The sequence below is a fragment of the Trichechus manatus genome, unplaced genomic scaffold (genome assembly GCF_000243295.1).
Source record: "Trichechus manatus latirostris isolate Lorelei unplaced genomic scaffold, TriManLat1.0 scaffold00073, whole genome shotgun sequence".
NCBI lineage: Eukaryota > Metazoa > Chordata > Mammalia > Sirenia > Trichechidae > Trichechus > Trichechus manatus.
The window spans coordinates 12,606,493-12,626,547 of record NW_004444009.1 but is presented as its reverse complement, the minus strand read 5'-3'; the positions used below and the strand labels follow the sequence as shown (position 1 = coordinate 12,626,547).

Sequence of the window (20,055 nt, the reverse complement as noted above, 5' to 3'; positions counted from 1 at the left end):
TGCAAAAAGCACACGACTGGACATTAGCTGGAGCTGTTTCAGTCCCAACTCTGCCACTGTGTGACCTTGGACAAGTTGCTTAACTTCTCTGAGCCTACCCACGTAAAATAAGAGTCACAGTAACACTCACAGGGTGTAGTTTGAGAAGGAAATAACACAAAGGTGAAGGTGCCCAGCACCTATGAATTATGTTGGCTGCAAATATCACTTCCTAATTGTTTTGTTCTGGCCCTAATTAAAAAGGAATTTTCATTCCCTTGAATTCCTTCTGACTAACCGTTAACAGCCTGCTTCTGTCTTTTCTGCTGTTCCTCCTTGAGGTCTGGAGCCAGGTCTTTTTCAGTACTCTGTCCTTAGTTCCTTAGTCTGGCATTGGGAGGTGTTCACAAAAGTTTGTTCAGTTGATCTGAACCACTATGTCCACAAAACAGACGAGTTGTGGATGAATGGTCAAGAGCTGACTTGGTTTCCTATAGAATCATTCCAGATTCAGAGCTGGCACCATTTTGAATAATTAGCTGGATGGCCCAGGGCTTGCTCCTCTTACAAACCAGCACAGCAGTAGATGGAATCTTCACATGCACATTCTACACACACACAAACATCATTGCCACCAAAGGCAGCCACAGCCAAGATGCCTTCACCCAGACTGAAATGTCAGAGTTCTGTGGAGAGATACAAAGGTTGGACAAGGACTTGCTCCTAGAAAGGGCTAATTCAGTTGGCAAACTCCAGGGAGAGGAAAGGACCAGGGTTTGGGAGCCAGACAACCCTCTGGCTCAAATCCTAGTTCTTTTCTTTACTAGCAGCATGATCCTGGGCTGCTTATCTGACCCTTGTTATTGTTACTGTCAGGTGCCCTGGAGCCACCGATTCTGACTCATAGCAACCCTATAGGACAGAGCAGAACTACCCCACATGGTTTCCAAGGAGTGGCCGGTGGATTTGAACTGCCAACCTTTTGGTTAGCATCCAAACTCTTAACCACTGTACCACCAGGACTCTTAGAAGCCTTCATTTTTTCTGGAAAAATACCTTCTAGGGTCATTCTGAAGACTGAAAGAGATATTGTGCACATTGCCTGGCAAGCAGTGGGTGCTTTAAAAAATTGGCACCCTTTTCTCCTTCCTGTAGCTTCTCTCACCAAAAAGTGAACACCTCCCGTTTCCTTGCGTCGGAATTTGAGGGTGGCCCTAACCACTGCTGCTGTGTTCCCCACCCCCAGCTGGAGCAGCAGGGCTGCTCACTCTAAGCCCCCTCCCTCCATCTCTGCTCCTGGGGGTCCAGGACGCAGGAAGAAGAGCTTTTCTTGTTCTTATTTTTCTTCTCCAATTTGCTATTAATGCTCTGAGGCCAGGATGGCGTCCTGCCTCTAATTGCAGCTGTCACACCCCATCAGGCTGAGGGGAGATGAGCCAGAAGGGGGAGAGGGGAGGGGAAAGGGAGTGCCCTACAAGACTGGCTCGGCCCAAACAGGGACCCACATTGTCTTTTCCCAGCCAGTGGGTGTTCCCTGCCTAGAGTGGAAGGGACGGTAGCTTCCAGGGGGGCGGGCCGAGGGGGGCCCCTCGGTTTGTGGGCTGTTTCCCCGGGCCACGTGCCCAGAGCGGCTTTAGAAAAGCTTTAGCTGCTGCCACAGATGCTGGGAGCTGAGGTGTTGTCCCACCCCTGCCCCCTCGGCCCTGGCTGATTCTGGGTGAGGGAAGATGAGGCCAGTGCTTGCGCCCAGGTTGGGAGGGGGCCGCGTAATGGAGCTAGGAGTTTAAAAAACAAATGGGGATTTCTTCTGGGCTCTCATTTGCCCCACCTGGAGGAGTCCCTGGGTGGAGCAAATGGTTAAGCCCCAGACTACTAACCAAAAGGTTGGTGGTTCAAGTCTGCCCAGTCACCTTGGAAAAAAGGCTGCCGATCTGCTTCCAAAAGATCCATTGAAAACCCTATGGAGCACAGTTCTACTCTGAAACACCATGAGTCAGAATCAACTCAGTGGCAACTGGATTGGCTTGTGTTCTGGGTGGGAGTTCCTGGGTGCTGGAGACTGGGTATTTGGGGGAGGGAAGGTGGTGATTCTAAGTACTGTTAAAGGAGTATGTGTAACTCCAGTGCCCAGCTTCTGCTCTTGAGTCAGGCCTGGACAGTTCTACCTCCTGCCAGTGGTGTGATCTTGACAAGTAACATATCTAGGCTTATTTCCTTTAGGATGGGAAATGGGGATAATACCTGCCTTACTTGCCCACTTACTGAGATAATGGATAAATGAAAGGGCTTTCAAAAGTGTAAAATGCTCAACAAATATTATCATTCCTCCCCTTGTGCTTTTGGGAGACTATAGAGAGTAACTGGGCCTTCTCCAGGTCCCTGGGTGGCACAAACTGTTTGCACTGGGTTGGAACCTACCTACTGGTACCATGGAAGAAAGTCTTGGCAATCTGCTTCTGTAAAGATTACAGCCAAGAAAACCCTATGGGGCTCAGTTCTACCCTGTAATACATGGGGTGGCCATGAGTTGGAATCAACTCTATGGCAACAGGTTTGGCTTTTTTCTCTGGGTCCAGGTATGGGCTGAAATCTCAAAGGCAGCAGGAAAAGGTGGGAGATGAGAATTCGGCTCACTGCCACTCTAACTCCCAGTAGGGCTGGGGTTCACTACTTCACCTTGCCAAGCAAGCAAACATAAGGCTGGTGACACCAAAGATGAGGTCTTTATTGAGGGCCTCTATGGGGAACCTGAGGCCCCAGTGCCCTTTTCCATATAGAATGTTCAACTGAAGTCTTTGGGGGCAATGCAGGAATGCCCGGTGTGGGGGTGGTGGGGTGGTGGTGGTCCTTGGTCTCCTCTCCCTGTCCCTTCCCTGCTGTCACCTCCAGCACCAAAACAAGCATATACAAACACACAGTCCATGAACTCCGACCTAGCCCACCAGCCAGCCCCTGCGACAGACAGCCTCTTCCAATTGCAGGCTGTCAGCCCTGCATGTGACCTCTTGCTTGGTGACCTAGGGACCTGCTTCTGCCCTTCTCTCCTTTCTTGGGGAAAAGAACCTGGAGTTGGGCTTTTGAAAGCCAGACTGCCCTCCCGCCCTCCTCCCCGGGGTCACAGCGTCTCCACCTGGCCCTCTCGGGTCCAGTCAACTTTCTGTCTCTAGGATTCAGACCCAAACAGCCGTGTTAATATCAAAGCCAGAGGGTGAGGGCTCCAGGGCCTTGGGGCAACTTGGGGAGGGACTTTCCCCTCGTTTGGGCTCCTTGACACCTGGGAAGGTGAAATGTCCAGAGCCCTTGGAATGACTCCGCTTCTTGACCTTCTGGGAGCGTCCAGCTCGGGGCTCAGAGGCCATGGGTGTCACCCAGCCGGGCTTCTCCTTCAGCAGCCGGTCCCGGTCAGGCCGCACACTCCGCAAGAACTTCCTAAAGATGTTTGCTGTCAGGGCAAACCTGCGGCCCAGCTCCCGGGGCTGGCCCTTCTCCACTTTAGGCTCACCAGCCTCCCCAATCTCTCCCTTCTCCCCTCCCTTCTCCAGTTCCGGCAAGTCCAGCCAGTTGCCCACCAGGTCCGCAAAGACGTTGTCGCCTAATACCAGAGGCTGTCGATTCCGGCCCCGGGACATCAACGTGGAGGTCCAGTCATCTGGTTCTACACGCTCTGGCCCCTGCTGGGTGCAGCTTTGGTGCTCTGGCAGCTGTGTCCTGGGCAGGGGGGACACCTCCCTCCCACAGACATTACTGTGGCGTGGAAACTTGGCACTGCTGTCAAGAGAAGGTTGGTTGGAGGGGGAGCTAGCCAAAGGCCTGGCAGGGCCCCTGCCACCCTCCCATCGAGGAGGCTTGGGCTGTGTCCAGGGGCTTTCAGGGCAGCCTGTGGCAGGACCCCCTCCAGAGATCTCCAGCTGTTCCAAAGCTGTCTGCACCTGGAGGAGCTTCAGTTCTTGCAGTGCCCCCATCATGCTGTTCATCTGATCCTGCAAGCCATCCCCCACCTCCTTCATGGACATCTGCAGGGAAGAGAGAAAGTACAGAGCCAGTGAGCCACAAGGCGGGTGGGACTGCCCCTCACTGGCCCTGAATCTGGACCTCCCTAAACACACATCTCCAACCAGGCCACTCCAGCCTGCCACTGGCCCACCGCTGTGCAGCCTAGGACAGTGCAGATCAGTGCTGGTCATGGGGAGTTTCAACACTGATATAGCTGGATAAAGAAAATTATATTAATGGCAGCTAACTAGCTAAGGCAGGCACCATCCTAAGTGATTAATATATATAATAGATACTAATTAATATATATTAAGAAGGATTGATGCTATTGAATTGTGGTGCTGGTGAAGAATATTAAATATACCATGGACTGCCAGAACCTATGAGGTTGCTTTATTCTCATTTTAACAAATGAGTGAACAATGGTAGGGGTGAAGTAACTTGCCTAAGGTGACACAGCTCGTGGAGCGAGGACTCAAACACAGGATATCTCACTCCAAATGCTATGGTCTAAATGATCAAATACTGCCTCAAGATGGCTGGTCAGTGAAGCTGGGCTTTAAGGCTATTATTCTGCCTCTATAGGGCAGTGGACACAGGGTGAAGGGGACATTAGGGAAAGAAGAGAAGCTCAGATTCTCCAAGAGAAACCCCTGTGCCTGGGGTTTCCTGTTCATCAGGAGAGAGATGAGGAGACCAGAAAACTCCTGTTTGCTGGAAACCCTTGCCCAGCTCTTCCCAGCCCGGCCTCTCCCTCCCAAACACCTGTCCTCTCTCAGTTGCTCTCGGACTTGGCTTGAACCCTCTTCCTGCCTTCTTGGCCCAGTTGGCTCCACTGCCCTGGCCACGCCAGGGTAGGGAACTGGGAGCCCAGTTCTCCCAGCCCCTTTGTGGGTATCTAAGGCCTGAGTCCCAGGTGCCAGCTGGAAGGGGCTGAGAGATTGACTTGGGTGAGGGCCGAGTTTGGAGGCTGGTGAAGGGAGGCTACGTCTGATAACATTCACAAGGTCCCAGTCCCTGGGCCCAAGCTGTCTTGGTCCCCGCTAGCTCCCTCCTCAGATCCTGCTCAAGTTACCAACAGCAAACCTTGTATGTGGGGACCATCTGTTGCTTAAGCCCCCCAGAGACCCACAGGATCATCTTACCTCGCAGGCTTGTCTTAATGCAGAGATCTAAGCCTGGAGAGTGGAGGGGTTGGGGGACTGGAAGGGTAGGGCTGGGCTGACAGCTGACCTTCTCAGGCTTCTTTGTCAGATCTTCTCCTGCCAACCCTGGGTGGGGCTGGTGGGGAGATCGGAGCAAGCTCTTCATGAGCCAGCAGCACTAAAGGATGGAGGGGGCTGACTGACGCTGAGGTTGCCCATGCTTTGTGCACCTTCCCCAGGATAGGGCAGAAGTGGTGGTGGAGGCCCTGGCAGCCCAGGGATTTGCCATATGGCTTGGGAAAGTGAGCTTATCTGACGGTCGCAGCAGCAGTAAAAGCCACAGAATTGGAGGGTGTGCTTGCCGATGGCCCCTTGCTCTGGCCTCTCTGCTTCCACCTTCCTGTCCCCTTCCTTCCCAAGGCCTGCACAGCTCAGCTGCAGCTGCTAAGACCCAGAGCACAGGCAGAGTGGACTCTAAGCCTCAAATCAAGCTCATCATCGACCCTTCCCAGCAAACAGCTTCTCCCTCATTTCCCTATTTCTGCCCCCCACTTTCCTTGTCACCCCAACCTGGAAGCTCAGATTCATTTTTGGCTTTTCCATTCAACCACCCCTGTTCCTGCTCCGCCCCCCAGGATTGGCAGGAGAGGATCTGACACATAAGCCTGAGAAGGCTTGCCTGCAGAGCCTCACCCACCTGCCCTTCCAGTGCCCCCACCCCACCACCCTCCACATATAGCTCTTAATCATGTGCTGTGTTGGAGTCTTCCTTCCCCAAATGTCTCGCATCTTCGCTTCCATCCCCTGGAATGCTGCAGAGCTCTCCTAAAAGGCCTCGCAGCCACCAGCCTTGTGAGTGCCTGATCAATCTTCCCCACATAGACCTCCGATCATGTCACTTGCTGCTCAGAAGCCTCTGGTGGCTCCTCATTGCACAGAGAATAAAATCTGAACTCCCTCGTCCTGTAGCCAAGACCCTCTACAACACAATTCCAACTTTCAGTTGCGGGCGTCTCCCGATTCCCTGACACATGCCGCATACCTCTCCTGTCATACTGAGCATGCTCTGCCCTGTGGTCCTGCTACTTAAGCTCCTCCACGCGCTTGCACGCTCAGTCACTCATGAAACAGCGATTGTACATCCACTACTTGAGGGCAGGGACTGAGATCTACACATCATGATGTCTCCCAGAAACTAGCTAGCACCTTGCACTTGCTACATACCCATAAAACATATATTGAGTACCACGGAATACCCCAAATCATCCCTCCAGAGTGTTTGGGACCCTCAGAAAGTAACTCACTGCAGAGAGGCAGGGCAGTTGCCCAAGGTTTCATTTTACCAAGAGGCAAGGAGTCTGAGTCGGCAGGCTTCCTTCCAGAAGGCTGAACACAGTCCAGGTCAGAGGCAGTGGGAGGAATGAAATGGCCCCATTCAATCACTTCCAGTGTGGAAAAATCCATAAGAAATAATGCTGACATTTTGTACAGTTTTCCAGGGAGAAGGAATGTGTTGGTATGCATGAATTCGGGGCTGCTGTAAAACAGAGACCCCATTTAAGTAAACAAGAGCTGAAATTGCACTCACATGGAAAATAATATTCTGTATTGGTTAAGATCTTGGGTTCTGGAAACAAATGGAAGAGGGTTCAAATCCCAGCTCTGCCACTGAGTAGCTGTGTGATCTGGGCAGGTTATTTAAATTCTCTGTTTTTCAATGGACTTCTCCATTCTTTAAAATGGGAATAATAGTTCCTGCCTCATAAAGCTATCGTGCAGATTAGGTGAGGTCACGTATGTATCTGCATGACACCAAGGAAGCATTGGGTAAAATTTGGCTCTTATTTTAATATAAGACCTCCTACGCATTTGCTCTCAAGTGCTAAAGGTTGGTGGTTCGAAGTTATCCAGAGGCACCGCAGAAGAAAGGCCTGCGATCTGCTTTGGTAAAGATCACAGCCAAGAAAGCCCTATGGATCCATTCTACTCTGTAACACATGGAGTTACCATGAGTTGGAATCGATTCAAGGGCAACAGCTTTTTTTTTTTTTTTTTAAATGCACTTGCAGAACGTTTCTTCCTCGCTGAAACTTAACACATAGTAATGATAGGATTCCATTCATCATATCTGGTCTGATCAAGGAGAAATGCATCTCTTGTCTTGTCCCGTCTCCTCCACACCCAACCCACACAGGGGAAGGCCAGGGAAAGGAACGGGAAGCCTCAGCATCCTCTTGCTCACGCTCACGGCGAGCTCAGTCAGTCCAGCACAGTGCTGACCCTGAAGAGCAAGAAGGCAGCTGTGAGAGGGGTGTGAACAGAAGAAGGAAGCCTGAGCTGTGGGAAACCGGGAGGTCCAGGGGGAATGCGGAGGCAGGAGCATCATCTGGGTCTTGACTGAGAGGGGAGCCAGCAGGACAGCCTTTCTCAACCCCAAGGGGAATGATGTCACCCAAGGCGAAAGAGCTAGAGGGCAAGCTGCGCTCCTCATCCAGAGCGTGGGACTTTCTCAGATCCCAGGAACCAAAGAGGGAGAAGAGGGACAGTGTGGGATAGGGAGCAAAGGAAAGGGGCCAACTCAGAGAAAATCTTGATCTAGAAATGAACACACCAAAATCTCAGTCTGCAGGCTGTAGGATGCTGACTTCCTCCCTGGCCTCCCAGTGCCTCAGAGCCTCAGGTCCTTCCTCAGGACAGGGGCCAAGTCATACTCAACTTGCCTTCAGGGGTCAGTTGAAGAAGTCATAACCAGTTAAAAAAATCAAAACAAAACAAAAAAAACAGATAAAACAGTTACTGTTGAGTGGATTTCAACTCATGGTGACCCCACGTGTGTCAGAGTAGAACTGTGCTCCATAGGGTTTTCAGTGACTAGTTTTTGGAAGAAGATCATCAGGTCTTTCTTCTGAGGAACCTCTGGGTGGACTCAAATCTCCAACCTTTTGGTTAGCAGTTGAGCGTGTTAACCACTCAGGAACTCCTTGAAGAAGTCCTAAGAGGGTCTAACTGGTACTGATTTTCTCATAGTTTGAGTGGTGGGATCGAGCTAATGGTCCTCTCCATTTTTTCCCAAGCTAAGTCTCTCTCTTTCTCTCTCTCACACCCACACAGAGACAGAGCTAACCTGCTCCACCATCAAAAATAATGCCCTTAATAAGCATATCCCTTCTGAGAAAGGACTTCTCACCACCCTCTGCCTCCTTATCACCCCAGTTCATTTCCTGCCCTCAGTGGCTCCTGGGCCTTGCAATGTTTCATTTTAAAAATTTTCGTCATGTCAAACTTCAGTCTCTCCCATTGCAGTTTAAACCAATCCCTCATTTCCCCACTGTTCTGGAGGTGGATGGCAGCTGGGCTCCCTCCTGAGGCTTTAGCCCCACACTGTAGTTAGGAGACCTGGCTTGGAGTCCTAGCTGACTACTAACTCGGCTGCATGACATAGAGCACATTAGCCAGCCTCTTTGTGCTTGGGTTTGTGAGTCTGTAACCCCTCATGTGTGTAGAAGCCCTTGTGGTACAGTGGTTAAGAGCTAGGGCTGTTAACTAAAAGGTCGGCAGTTTGAATCCACCAGCAACTCCTTGGAAGGCCTATGGGACAATTCTACTCTGTCTTACCGGGTTGCCGTGAGTTGGAATCCACTTGACAGCAATGGGTTTTGTTTTGTGTTTTCGTATGTGTGTCGCACTCGACCTTTCCTCTGCATTGTCTTATGTGATCCCCACAATCACTCTGGAAGGCTGCAGTTACCCCACTTTATGGGTTAGGAGACTAGGGATCTGAGACGTTCATCTTCCTCGGTTTCCCAAACGCCATTCTTTCTTAGACCTCCTCCATGATTTTCACCATATCTACACATGACCTCGTCTACTATTTAATATTTTATTTATATCTACTTTTCATGTAAATAAATGTATATTTATATAGGAATGTATATAAAGTGTATATCACTTGCCATAAACAGATAGTAATCATAAAACTATACATACACATATATTAAACTAAAAGTTGTCCATCTGAGTATCATCTAACACCATCTTGAGTGCCACCAGTGGAAACACTGATCTATTGCCTAAGGTCCAGAGGCTGGTTAGTGGAGGGGTGGGACCCCACTAACCCCAGGCCAGTGGACTTTCCATGTCATAATCCCTGACCCCTCAGCCTCAAGGGACTGTTGTGAGAAGAAACCAGGATAATCAGTGGGAAGTATAAAGGGCAATTGTCATCCTATGCTGGAGGAAGAGCATGAAGCCATCCTTTTGAGAGGCTCCAGGACCCAATTCAGTTCCTTCCCACTGAAGGCTTCTCTGCACTGAATCATCTGAAGAGGGAAGAGGCACACTGCCTGCGGCTGAAGAGGAAGTTGCCATTGGGAAGCAGATTCCACCATCCTGGACCTCCAGCCCTGGGCCCTCGAGGGGGTAGTGTGGAGTCAGCTGTGCATGGACAGCACCCTTCCCCTCGCTGGGCCCATTGTGGTGTGGGGGAGTAGGGATGGGAAAGTGTGATGCCAGCATCCTCGACTCCCTTCCCAGCCCCTCCTCTAGGCCCCTCGCTGATTCCACAGCTGTGCCCTCCATCCATCCATCTCACGCCCTCTCCCAGCTCAGCCAGAATCCTTTGACACAGGCTGCAGCTTTGCCTGTGGACCTGGCAGTGTGCCCTGACTCACCCCCTACCCCCCTTCATTACTCACAGGATCCCCACACAGTTCCTTTCAGCCCCTCCGGAGGCTAGGAAGAGGCTCAGGGCCGGAAATGGGAAGAGCCCCGCTTTTGCCAAGTGGCCCGTTCTCCAGCTCAGTGAATGGTGACCTTCACAGCCCCTGCTCTTGGCTGGAACTCTCAACAGGAAGGTAAAATGGAAATTGTGCCAAGAGCTGTGGGAGGGAGGAGGGCAAAGAAAGGAGGAAGTGAGGATGTGAAACGGATGAGACTATGTTCCCAACTGAATCATCCATTGGGAGCCACAGACTCAAGCAAAAGGCAGGCAGGTGGAGAGAGGAGCCCAATCTTGGCTCTTTCCAGGAGGCTGCTTCTAAACCAAGACCTCTTAGCCTCACCAAGCCCTTCTCCCCTGACCAGCTTTAGTTCCTCTTTACTGTAGTCAGTCAATCAAATTCCTTGGGCATCCAAGGACCTCAAGAAATTGCCTTCCTCTTCTATTTTCTAGCTCAGGCCTTCACAATCTCTCTCCTGGACTCTTATATAAACCTTTTAACTCATCCTCCTGCCTCAAATTCCCCCCTTCCCCACCGCATGCCACCTCCTAGACCCCACAGCACATCTCTGACCATGCTGCTCTCCAATGCTTACAGGAAAGGTCAGACCCCTTAGTATGGCATTTAGTATGGAAAGTGAAGAAAACCAAAGAGGCAAGGAAACAATTAGTCCGAAACACTAATGGACCACAGGAACCACAGCCTCCACCAGCCTGAGACCAGAAGAACTAGATGGTGCCCGGCTACCACTACTGACCACTGTGACAGGGATCACAATAGAATGTCCTGGTTAGAGTGGGGGAAAAAATGTAGAAGAAAATTCAAAATCATAAAAAAGACAAGATTTACTGGTCTGAGAGAGACTGGAGGAGCCCCCGAGACTATAGCTCTTAGACACCCTTCTAACTTGAAACTAAAGCCATTCCCAGAGAGCACCTTTCAGCAAAATAATAGACCAAAAACAACACATTGCCCTCAAGTCGATTCTGACTCATAGCAGCCCTATAAAACAAAGTAGAACTGCCCCATAGAGCCTTCAAGGTTGTAATCTATATGGAAGCAGACTGCCACATCTTTCTCCAGTGGAGCAGCTGGTGGGTTAGAACTGTTGACATTTCAGTTAGCAGCCAAGAGCTTAACCACTGTACCACCAGGGCCCACCAAAATAGACATAATAAACAATAACACACTGAGAAAAGTGCTCTTTAGAACAATCATCTACATGAAACCAAAAGAACATATGCCCAAAAGTAAGATGAGAGGGCAGAAGGGGCAGGAAAACCGGACGAATGGAAATGGGGAACTCAGGATGGTAACGGGGAGAGTGCTAACACATTGAGAGGAGTGCAACCTATGTCATGGAACAATCTGAGTATAAACTATTGAGTGGGAAACTAATCTGCTCTGTAAACTTCACCTAAAACACTATATTAAAAAAAAAACTTTACCAAGTGCTTATACTATTAGGCACTGTGATATGCACTAAGAACGTACAGTTGGGAAGGTATTTTATACACACTGTCATTTAATATTCACAATAGCTGTATGAAGTGGGAATTTTAAAAATCTCTTTTACAGATGAAACAAAGGAAGCGGCCTGACAATCTACTTCCAAAAAATCAGCCATTGAAAACCCTACAGAGCACAGTTCTACTCTGACACACATGGGGTCGCCATGAGTCAGAATCGACTCGACTGCAACTGGTACTAGTAGAAATGAGCAGTGGTTAAGAGCTCAGCACAGAGAGGTTAAGTTATATGCCAGCATCACACAGAGCCAGGATATGAGTTCAAGCTGGCCTGATCCCAAATTCCACACTCCATGCTCATCCCACTGGCCACACCATACTGTCTAACTAAAACCAAAACCAAACCAAACCCGCTGCCATTGAGTCGATTCCGACTCATAGCAACCCTATAGGACAGAGTAGAACGGTCCCATAGAGTTTCCAAGGAGCAGCTGATGGATTCAAACTGCTGACCTTTTGGTTAGCAGCCATAGCTCTTAATCACTGCACCACCAGGGCTCCTATTTTCTAACTAGTCACCTAAATGTCAAGGAAGACGACATTATGAGATCCTTTGTAAAAAGCCGTTTTCTGCCTCAGGAAATTTGCTCTTTGGTCTAACCTAAGCCTCTTGCCCCAAGATTTGAAAGCTGCTCCTATTGTATCTCCTCAATCTCCCTTTCTTTCCTTTTTTTTTTTTTTTTTTGCCTTTAGACCTTGGTCCTTCCTCATCTACCAGAACCTCCTGAGCTTGTGGCTACTTGCCTTGTGGGAACTCTAGGTGAGACGTTGTTCTAGGAGGACCTTCCCCAGCCTGAGAAAAGTCCCTCTGCAGCTTTCCCATACCTCAGCTAGGATGCCTATTCCAGAAGATGGCTTCCTTCAACCTCCTCTCCTCCAGGAAGCCTTCCTAGCCTGGCGGTTTCTCATGAGCCTTCACCCCTTAGCCTTTAGGTACTCTATTTCCTCTACACCTATCTGAACTTAAGATGATCCTACAGCCCTTCAGGCATCTTACATCTGCTTCTTCTTTGTGCCTGTGTCTACCCCATTTGTCGGAAGCCCCCAAGGGAGCCGTGCGCAAGGAACAGCTGGTCCCAAGTCCTGCTGTTCAGGCAGGGCCCTTCTTTGGCGGCTGGAGAGAGGATGATGTGTTCCCTGTTGACTCCTTGCAACCCTGACCTCCTCATCCTAATGAAGAAGTGTATCAGCTGCTGCTACTTCTGCCACATTTCATCTCTGAAATCCGATCCCCTTCCCCTTCCAGCTTTCCAGATACCTCACTAATCAAGTCAGGATCCTTAAACCCTCAGCCTCCCAGCAGTGCTCACTTGTTACAATCCAAATTTTCTGCTTCAGGAAATTGGGAAATTCTGCTACTTTGGTTTTCAGGAACAGACTCTTCTTGTCTAGAATTTTTGGGCCAAGGACAGGGACAGGATGAAGAAGGGGAGCACAAAACACCCTCAACGAAGATAATTTTATGACCCATTCGTGTTTCTTTTTCCACCTGGTTTACCCCACGGGGTCTGCAGGACATATGCTTCTTGAAGGGATTTTGGTGGGATAAATGAAATGTAGAGCTCAGTGAGTGCCATTCTGTGGCATACACCAACTTAGGGCAGAGCCAGGCAACAAAGTGCTCCTTGGTGACAAGGGAGACCCTGCCTGGGATGAACCATCTGCAGTGCAAAAGCCCCAGAGCTCGTAACATAAACTGAGAATGTGCCTTTCCTACAGCCCATTGCAGACCTGGGATGTAAACAAGCCAACGCCTTCCTATCTCAGCCACAACCAAGTTGCACTGAATTCAATCCCCACAGCCCTCAGAGGAAAGTGGTCAAAGGGCTGACCCTGGGCTAATTCAGCTTTACTTTCCCCTTCTCTCCCATTAAGGAACACTAGTGGCGCAGTGGTTACAGTGCTGGAGTGCTAACAGAAAGGTCGGCTGTTCGAAACCACCACTGCCGTATGGGAGAAAGATGGGGCAGTCTGCTTCCATAGAGATTTACAGCCTTGGAAACCCTATGGGGTCGCTATGAGTTCTGTACACATTTACAGCCTTGGAAACCCCTATGGGGTTGCTATGAGTCAGAACTGACTTGACGGCAGTGGGGTGGTCTCTCCTACTGGGAAAACTGAGGCACTGAGATCCAGACCAGCTGCCCAAGCATTACGCTGAGGTATCAGGGAGGGAGGGAGACTCTCACAGCTCTGCCTGTCACTCTGTTCCATCTCATCTCTGAGCAGGCTGGCATTGGGGAGGGGGCGGAGCACCATGGGGAAGGGGGTGCAAACCTCTCCCATCTGAGTGTCATTCTGGGCCCTGGGCCAGGCGTTTGGCTTCCTCACAAGAGAGTCAAAGGCTGAAGCTGCTCAGACAAAGGGCCAAATGAAAGCTAGTAGTGAGCCTGGTGACTTCAGCGTTTCCCCTTCCTCTTCCTGGGGTCTGGGGGCTCAAGTCCTTGGCAGGAGAGGGTGCAAATCAAGCTCTGGAGCTCAGTGCGGTGCAGACTCCTATTTGCCTTTTTTATTCTCCTGGCATCCACAGACTGTCTTCCTCCCCTCACCACCTCCCACCTAGGGTGCTGTAAAAAATGCAAATAAGTAGGATTTTAAAATTCCAGCCCATGCCAGGAACACCCACAAACCCTTCATTAAGACAGATCCTGAGGTGGGTGGTGTGGTCCCCGATTCCAAGCACAAAGAGGAGGATTCTATTAGAGTCTTTTCTCAACATGGGCCTTGGACCTCAGACATTATCTGTGACGACCTTGATCTTTCTTTGTGACACTGGACAAATGAACGGGAAAAGTCAGAATTGTGCATGTGTGGGCTGGGGCTTCCCACTGGCATGGGAAGCATGGGAAGACTCCAGCATGAGAAGGGGCATAGTATGGGTTCAGAGGAGCAACGATGGGGATGCTTCTGTCCCTCACCAAAGTAACCTGAAGTTACTGGGTCAGTAACTTTTACATTTGAGTGTCACTACAGAAAAGGCGTCAGGAAGAAGGACCAGAGAAAGGACCACTGCCTGAGAAGGCTGGCCCTAGAGCAGGACACACAGGAAGAGTGCCACAGAGACGTGACAAGGAAGCATCAAGAAGAACACCTGCTGCTTCAAGCCCAGTCCTCCCCACAAAGCTGTCCTGGGACACAGCTTGCCAAGCGCCCTCCCCCCACCCCCCAAAGGGAAGAGTGGAGAGTTTGCAAGTTTGCGGGCAGGAGTGGGAGAGGCTGTCATGGAACCTGGAGAGCCATGGGCTGGCACATTCTGGATCCAGGTCTGCTGTTGTAAGCCTGGGTGCCCCTGGCTCTGAAAAGTAAGAAGAAACGGGAGGGAGAAAAGTGAGACAAAGAAGACTTCCGACTCCAAGAGAGACAAACTAAAAGACAGTCACAGACAGGGGCAAAGACATGACAGCCTGGTTGACAGAGAGCCAGGCAGAGCTGAGAGTGGCAGTGCACGTGCATAATATCTGTCCGAACTCCGTGGCTGAAGGGAAAAGAAAGGCGAGGGTGGAGGGCGAGACTGGTATAGAAGTCAGTGGGAATCAACCCGGCCCTCCTTTGGCAATATCCTAGGAACCACTAACATAGCTTCAGTAGGAATCCCTTCCGTCATTTAGATGATTCCGCCCCCAGTCCCCAGACTGAGCTACTTCTTCCAGCCCCTGCACCCCGAGCCTCCGCACGCACCCTCCGCACTCCGCACGCCAAGACCTGACATCTGGCTGGGCCTTCGCAGCTCCCGCTCGCTATCTGCCAGGCGGCGCCCCTCCTCCCGCGCAGGGCCCTCCCCCGTCATTACAGCTGCCAGCCCCCGGCCCCCTCCCTGCTGGCAGACAAGCCCGGGCAGACAGCCGGCCAAGCCTTCCCCCGCAGCCGCTCCAGCTCTGCCAAGCCCGGCAGAGCTGGGGGCCCCAGGTGGTGCCAGCTCCCTTAGAGCGGTCCTCGGCTGACCTCCTGGCCCGGGGCAGGGTTCTGCCTGCGCACCCTCCTCCTGACGCCCCGCCAGCCCCGCGCACTCGAAGAGGCCCCAGGACAACGCCAGCACCCGGGCACAGCCCGTCCCGCTCCCGGGGTCAGTCGCTGCCGCTCTTTCTGTGTCAGCGCCTGGGTCTCACACTGTGTGTCTGTCTGTCTTTAAGTGCACTTTCTTTCCTCCCCCGGTTTTTCGGTGTCTCATCTGTCTTTCAGTCTGGGGTTGGCTGGCTCGCTGTCTCTCTCTGTTTCTCCCTCTGTCACTTGTTCTTGTCTGTCTCAACTCTCAACATAAATCTTTCCTCGAAGTTTCCTCGTGGCTCCTTTCCCTTAGGACAGGCACTGCCCTCCAGGGCCTGCCAGTCCACGTTCTCTCCTTTCCTCTTCGGCTTTCCTACACGTCCAGGCTTCCGGGGGCCCGGGGCCCGGGATAGGTACCGTCGAGGAGGAGCAGCCCCGCCCTCCTCCCAGCGCCAGCTCCGTTCTTACCAGCTCCTGTTTGAGGCGACGCAAATAGCAGTCCATTTCCCTGCTCTCCTTCCTCATGCGCCCATTTGCTGGGCTCCGCTCCACCAGAGAGTCCCCGGGTGGGAACAACCGGCTCCACCAGAAACTGCGCGCTGGGCCGGTTGCTCACCTCTGCGACCCGCGCCTCCAGCAGTGCGGAGCCGAGCCTCGGCTCCCAAGCCGGGACTTAAGGCAGCTTCCCGCGACTGCTCGCGGCTCGCGGTCTGTGTTGGAGGCGGAGGGAAAAGTGGGACAGCCAATGAGAATTCAGGGGCGATGTATTCAGCCAATGAGAAGAGCGGTCGCGGGGGGGAGGGGGCGTGTTGGGCCTCTGCGGGGGGACCCTGACGAGGGTGTTTGCCCAGGGCGCTAGTCGCCGCTGCTGGGGGGCTGGCAGGGAACACTTGGTCTAGGCCAGCGCGGGGAGAGCAACGTGACGCCAGACCATACCAAGGCCCAACAAACACGCGACCCTCTGGTTATGAAGGGAGAGCACAGTTTTATGGGTGGAGACTGGGTGGTGGTCTCAGTGAGCGGCTTTGAAACCATTTTAGTGATTTCAGAGTTGAAAATGCCATAGTATCAACCTCCTTCCCCAAACTCCGATCAGAGGAAGCAACAACCCCCTTTCCAGGCCTCCCAGAAGCCCCGCGGAACCTCTTTTCTTTTCCAGCGAGAACTCTGGGAGTGTGGCTCCACCTCACCTCCTAATGCTGGGTGCTCCCAGCCCGCTCCTCACCGTGCAGAGCGGAGGAGCAGATGCTCAGTCCACTCTTTTAACACAAAGCAATGGAGGGTCTACTGTTCGCCTGGCACGGTTGTAGGTTTGGGGATACTGAATAAGACAGGTAACATCTCTTCTCGCAAGAACTTGCATGGGGGAGGGGCTAGGTTAAAAAAATTAATTTTAGATAGTAATTATTTGTGAAAACATAAAATGGGAACTTCTGCATCAGTTATCCTAGTTCTTGCTCTGGACTTTTGCGAAGCGCTTTGTAAGGTTGGAGAAAGGAGCGGGACACTCAAAGATATTCCGATTCTATTCAACAGATACAGTCTGAGCTCTTAACGTGTGCCAGCTGCAACCAGGCTCTGCTGATCGAGTGGCTTCAGACAGACATGAGAAGGGCCGCAGACCTCCCGGGCGCTCCTCCCAGCCGAGCTCCGGACCCTCCACGCCCGCCTCAGCATCCTGGGAGCCGCCGTCCCTTCTCCGCGCGCTCGGGTGCTCTGCGCCATCCAGCCAGGCCTGCCAGGGGGGGTGTCGCACCGCCAGAGAGTAATTAGGGCAATTAGCGATATGTTGTGTCAAGGTAATTAACGGGGAAAGTTTGCCCCAGGCAGGGTTTAGGGGCTGTGCGTGGGGCAGTCTGATCTTCCTAGAACTGGAGTCAGAATTCTGGGGACGCCAGAGATGGCGCGAAGGGAGAACGCAGGCGCTGCTGTCATTCCGAGCTGTGTCAGGCAGAAGTCCACTTCTGCTAATTAGAGAAGGGTGGGGGGCGGCGTAGGGAGAGGGAGGAGAAGGACAAAGGGAAGAAATATGAATATTTTTAGAAGTGAAGACTTTTCACAGGCACTTAACCCCTGGTCCTCAATTACGGTAGACCTTGCCCGCGCCGCCGTGTGGCCTAGGCCTGGGTGCCCAGTTGGGGCGACGCTGGGGGCAGTGGTAGCCGATGGATACAGAAAAGAAAAAGGAGGCGCAGATTAGGCAGAGCCGGGTTGGGAGCACCGCATCCCAGTGGCGGCTCACCGAGCCCACGTGCCCGCGTTCTCTTTTCTGCTGCTAAACTTGATGCCGCGGAGGTCAGAAAACCCGACGGCCCGGGCATGGAGGCGCGAATCTGCTCACGCTTTTGCAACGCCCTCCGGGAGGGCTTGAAGTTCTATTTCCTTCCGCTCTCCCGGCCGCCGCGGCAAATCTGGCCTCTCCTGCTTCGTCGCAGTTGTGAGCTGAGATTCTCTACGGGGCAGCTTCCGTGAGATCTGTGGGGTGTTCAGAGTGGGAGCCGCTCCCAAGGACGCAGTTGAGGCCTCTAGGGCAGCGAACCCAGTTCTGGAGTTTAAACTTCTGGGACTGGGATAGAAAGGGAAAACTGGCCATTGACATGCAGTCCATAGAGGGACCCTTGAATGGAGAGAAACACCACAAAAAAAGTTCCCCAACCTCACCAGCCTTGCTTTGCTCAGCGGTAGATCTCCAGCACCGAGCACAGTGGCTGGCTTGTAGGAGGCTCTGAGAAAATGTTTGTGGATCTGTAGTTGAAATTGTCTTTAAGAGTCAAGTTTAAGCCCTGGCTTTCTCCATTCCTGGGAGATCACGGGGTTGGAATCCTTTTGGAAGTTGGGAAGCTGACTGCGTTTAAAACTGTAAGAGAAACAGGCTGATCTCTTAGCAAGCCCTTTGGAGTGGGTGGTCAGGTCTTCTACGTTGTTGACAACAGTATGACCTTGCACAAATCCTTTCTTTTTACTGCGCCTCAGTTTCTCTTGCTTGTATCTTAAACCTACGTGAGCCTAACACTTTATACTCCTTACAAACTCACTGTGTTCTGACAACAATTCTGTGTAGTCAGGACAAGGGAACTATTTACTCCATTTTACAGATGACGAATATGTTAGCAAAGCCAGCTGGCATTCCAGCCACTCTTAAGGTCAAGGAGATGGCAAGAAAACAAAAAAAATTGATGACCACAATCTCAATGCAGGACTCAAAAGAAAGGTCCTAGACAAGCCAGAGGTGCTATTACTGTGTAGTTCCTGTGGGAACTTTGGAGGCTTTGGAGGACAATAACTGTCAAACTCTGAAGTACTTTCATGATGCTGGGCTATTGCAACTTGCTTGTTCCCTTGCTCTGGAGAAGACCAACATTACCCCAGGTGTGACTGTGTGGGTCTCTCTTACCTTGTCTCTGAAGAGGTGGCTCTGTCATTTGGGCAGAGCAGAAGGCAGGAGTGGGAAAAAGAGCCACCTTTTTTTTTTTTTAAAGGGTTTAAGTGATAGAGAATAAAGCCCGTTGCTATGGTTATATAAACATGGGTAAATATTCCTGTGCTGAGGATGGGGGGTTGGGGGCATGATTCATTTTTGCTGAAGAGGAATGAGATGGTTCAGCCTCCCCCCTCATATCCCCTGAAACTCAGCCTGGAGGGAGGATGAGATTATCTCATTTGAAAGTAAATAATAAAGAAATCAACGATTGGTTGTGAACAGACTTTCTCAAAGCCCTCCAGAGTAGTGATGGAACCCTTGGAAGACAACTGGAAATTTGCCCCCTAGCTGGTGGGAGTAAGTGTGTGGTGTGCATTTTTCCTGGGGGAGATGGTGCAGATCCTGGATACTATGTTCAGTGGTGTCAACCCTTAGGATTTGCCCAGCCTAGTCAGGGAGGTGGCCTCCTCTATCCCACTGCCAGAGCCCTAAGGTCCTGGCTCTGATGGATGACCTCAAAGGGAGAGGCAGAACCTGTTATGTCCCAACAGAGCTCAAATCCTAAATTAAACAATGGAAACACGGCCATTTTCCTGGCTCCAGATCCTATGGCCCCTACCTGGAGGCCCCCACTCATTGAATCCTAGCCAGCGCTGGAAGACACACCACTGGGTGAGGCAGTATCCAACGTATCTCTACTAGCAACAGCAGAGCTGGGGAGCTCATCCTGATGTGAGGAAAGAGATGCGTGGCCACACACAGTCTGGAAACCTCATCATAACATCACCCTCCCAAGGGTGAGGCCCATGTCCCCATTGCCCTCTTGCCTCCACCCCTTGTGGTTGCCAACAACCATTATCCCAATCCCTCCTCCCACTCCCCCTGCACCTCCTGAGCATCAACAAGAAAGGCTGACCCTAGAGATAAACACGTGCTGTTGGAATGTGTTCAGATATCACTGCAGAACAGTTTCTGTCTTGGGAGAGGACCTCGCCTGACAGGCTGGCCCAGAGGTACTGAGCAGAGACTGTGTGTGCATGTCTGTGAGAATCATTGAGATGGTGGGGGAGGGAACTGGACTGAGGCCTATCTATTCTGGAAAGAATCTAACTCCTAGCTTTCATGACATCTCCCTCTGTCCACCTTAGACAGAGGACTGGGCTTTGCCCCTTATAATTCTAACACCGGGAGGGGAAGCAGAGAGGACTATGTGTAGGCTCCAGGAGAAAGATTCACTTTGGGTTTTAATCAAAAACTCTTTTGACTGCCACTGGGTGGAGGGATCC

General features: G+C 51.5%; 1 protein-coding gene across 2 annotated transcripts; it reads right to left on the bottom strand.

Moving 5' to 3' along the window:
- Positions 1–2,657: 2,657 nt before the first annotated feature.
- Positions 2,658–16,005, bottom strand: INKA2 (inka box actin regulator 2). Of its 2 annotated transcripts, none has more exons than XM_004380408.2 (2): positions 15,817–16,005; positions 2,658–3,992 (listed from the first exon to the last, which is right to left on the bottom strand). In XM_004380408.2, exons 1-2 carry the CDS (start codon positions 15,871–15,873, stop codon positions 3,150–3,152), a joined length of 900 nt encoding a protein of 299 aa, XP_004380465.1. In that variant the 5' UTR covers positions 15,874–16,005; the 3' UTR covers positions 2,658–3,149. The 2 variants fall into 2 exon arrangements, with proteins under 2 accessions (XP_004380465.1, XP_023590596.1); XM_023734828.1 differs by lacking the exon at positions 15,817–16,005 and adding an exon at positions 6,422–6,527.
- Between the last annotated feature and the right edge of the window lie 4,050 nt (positions 16,006–20,055).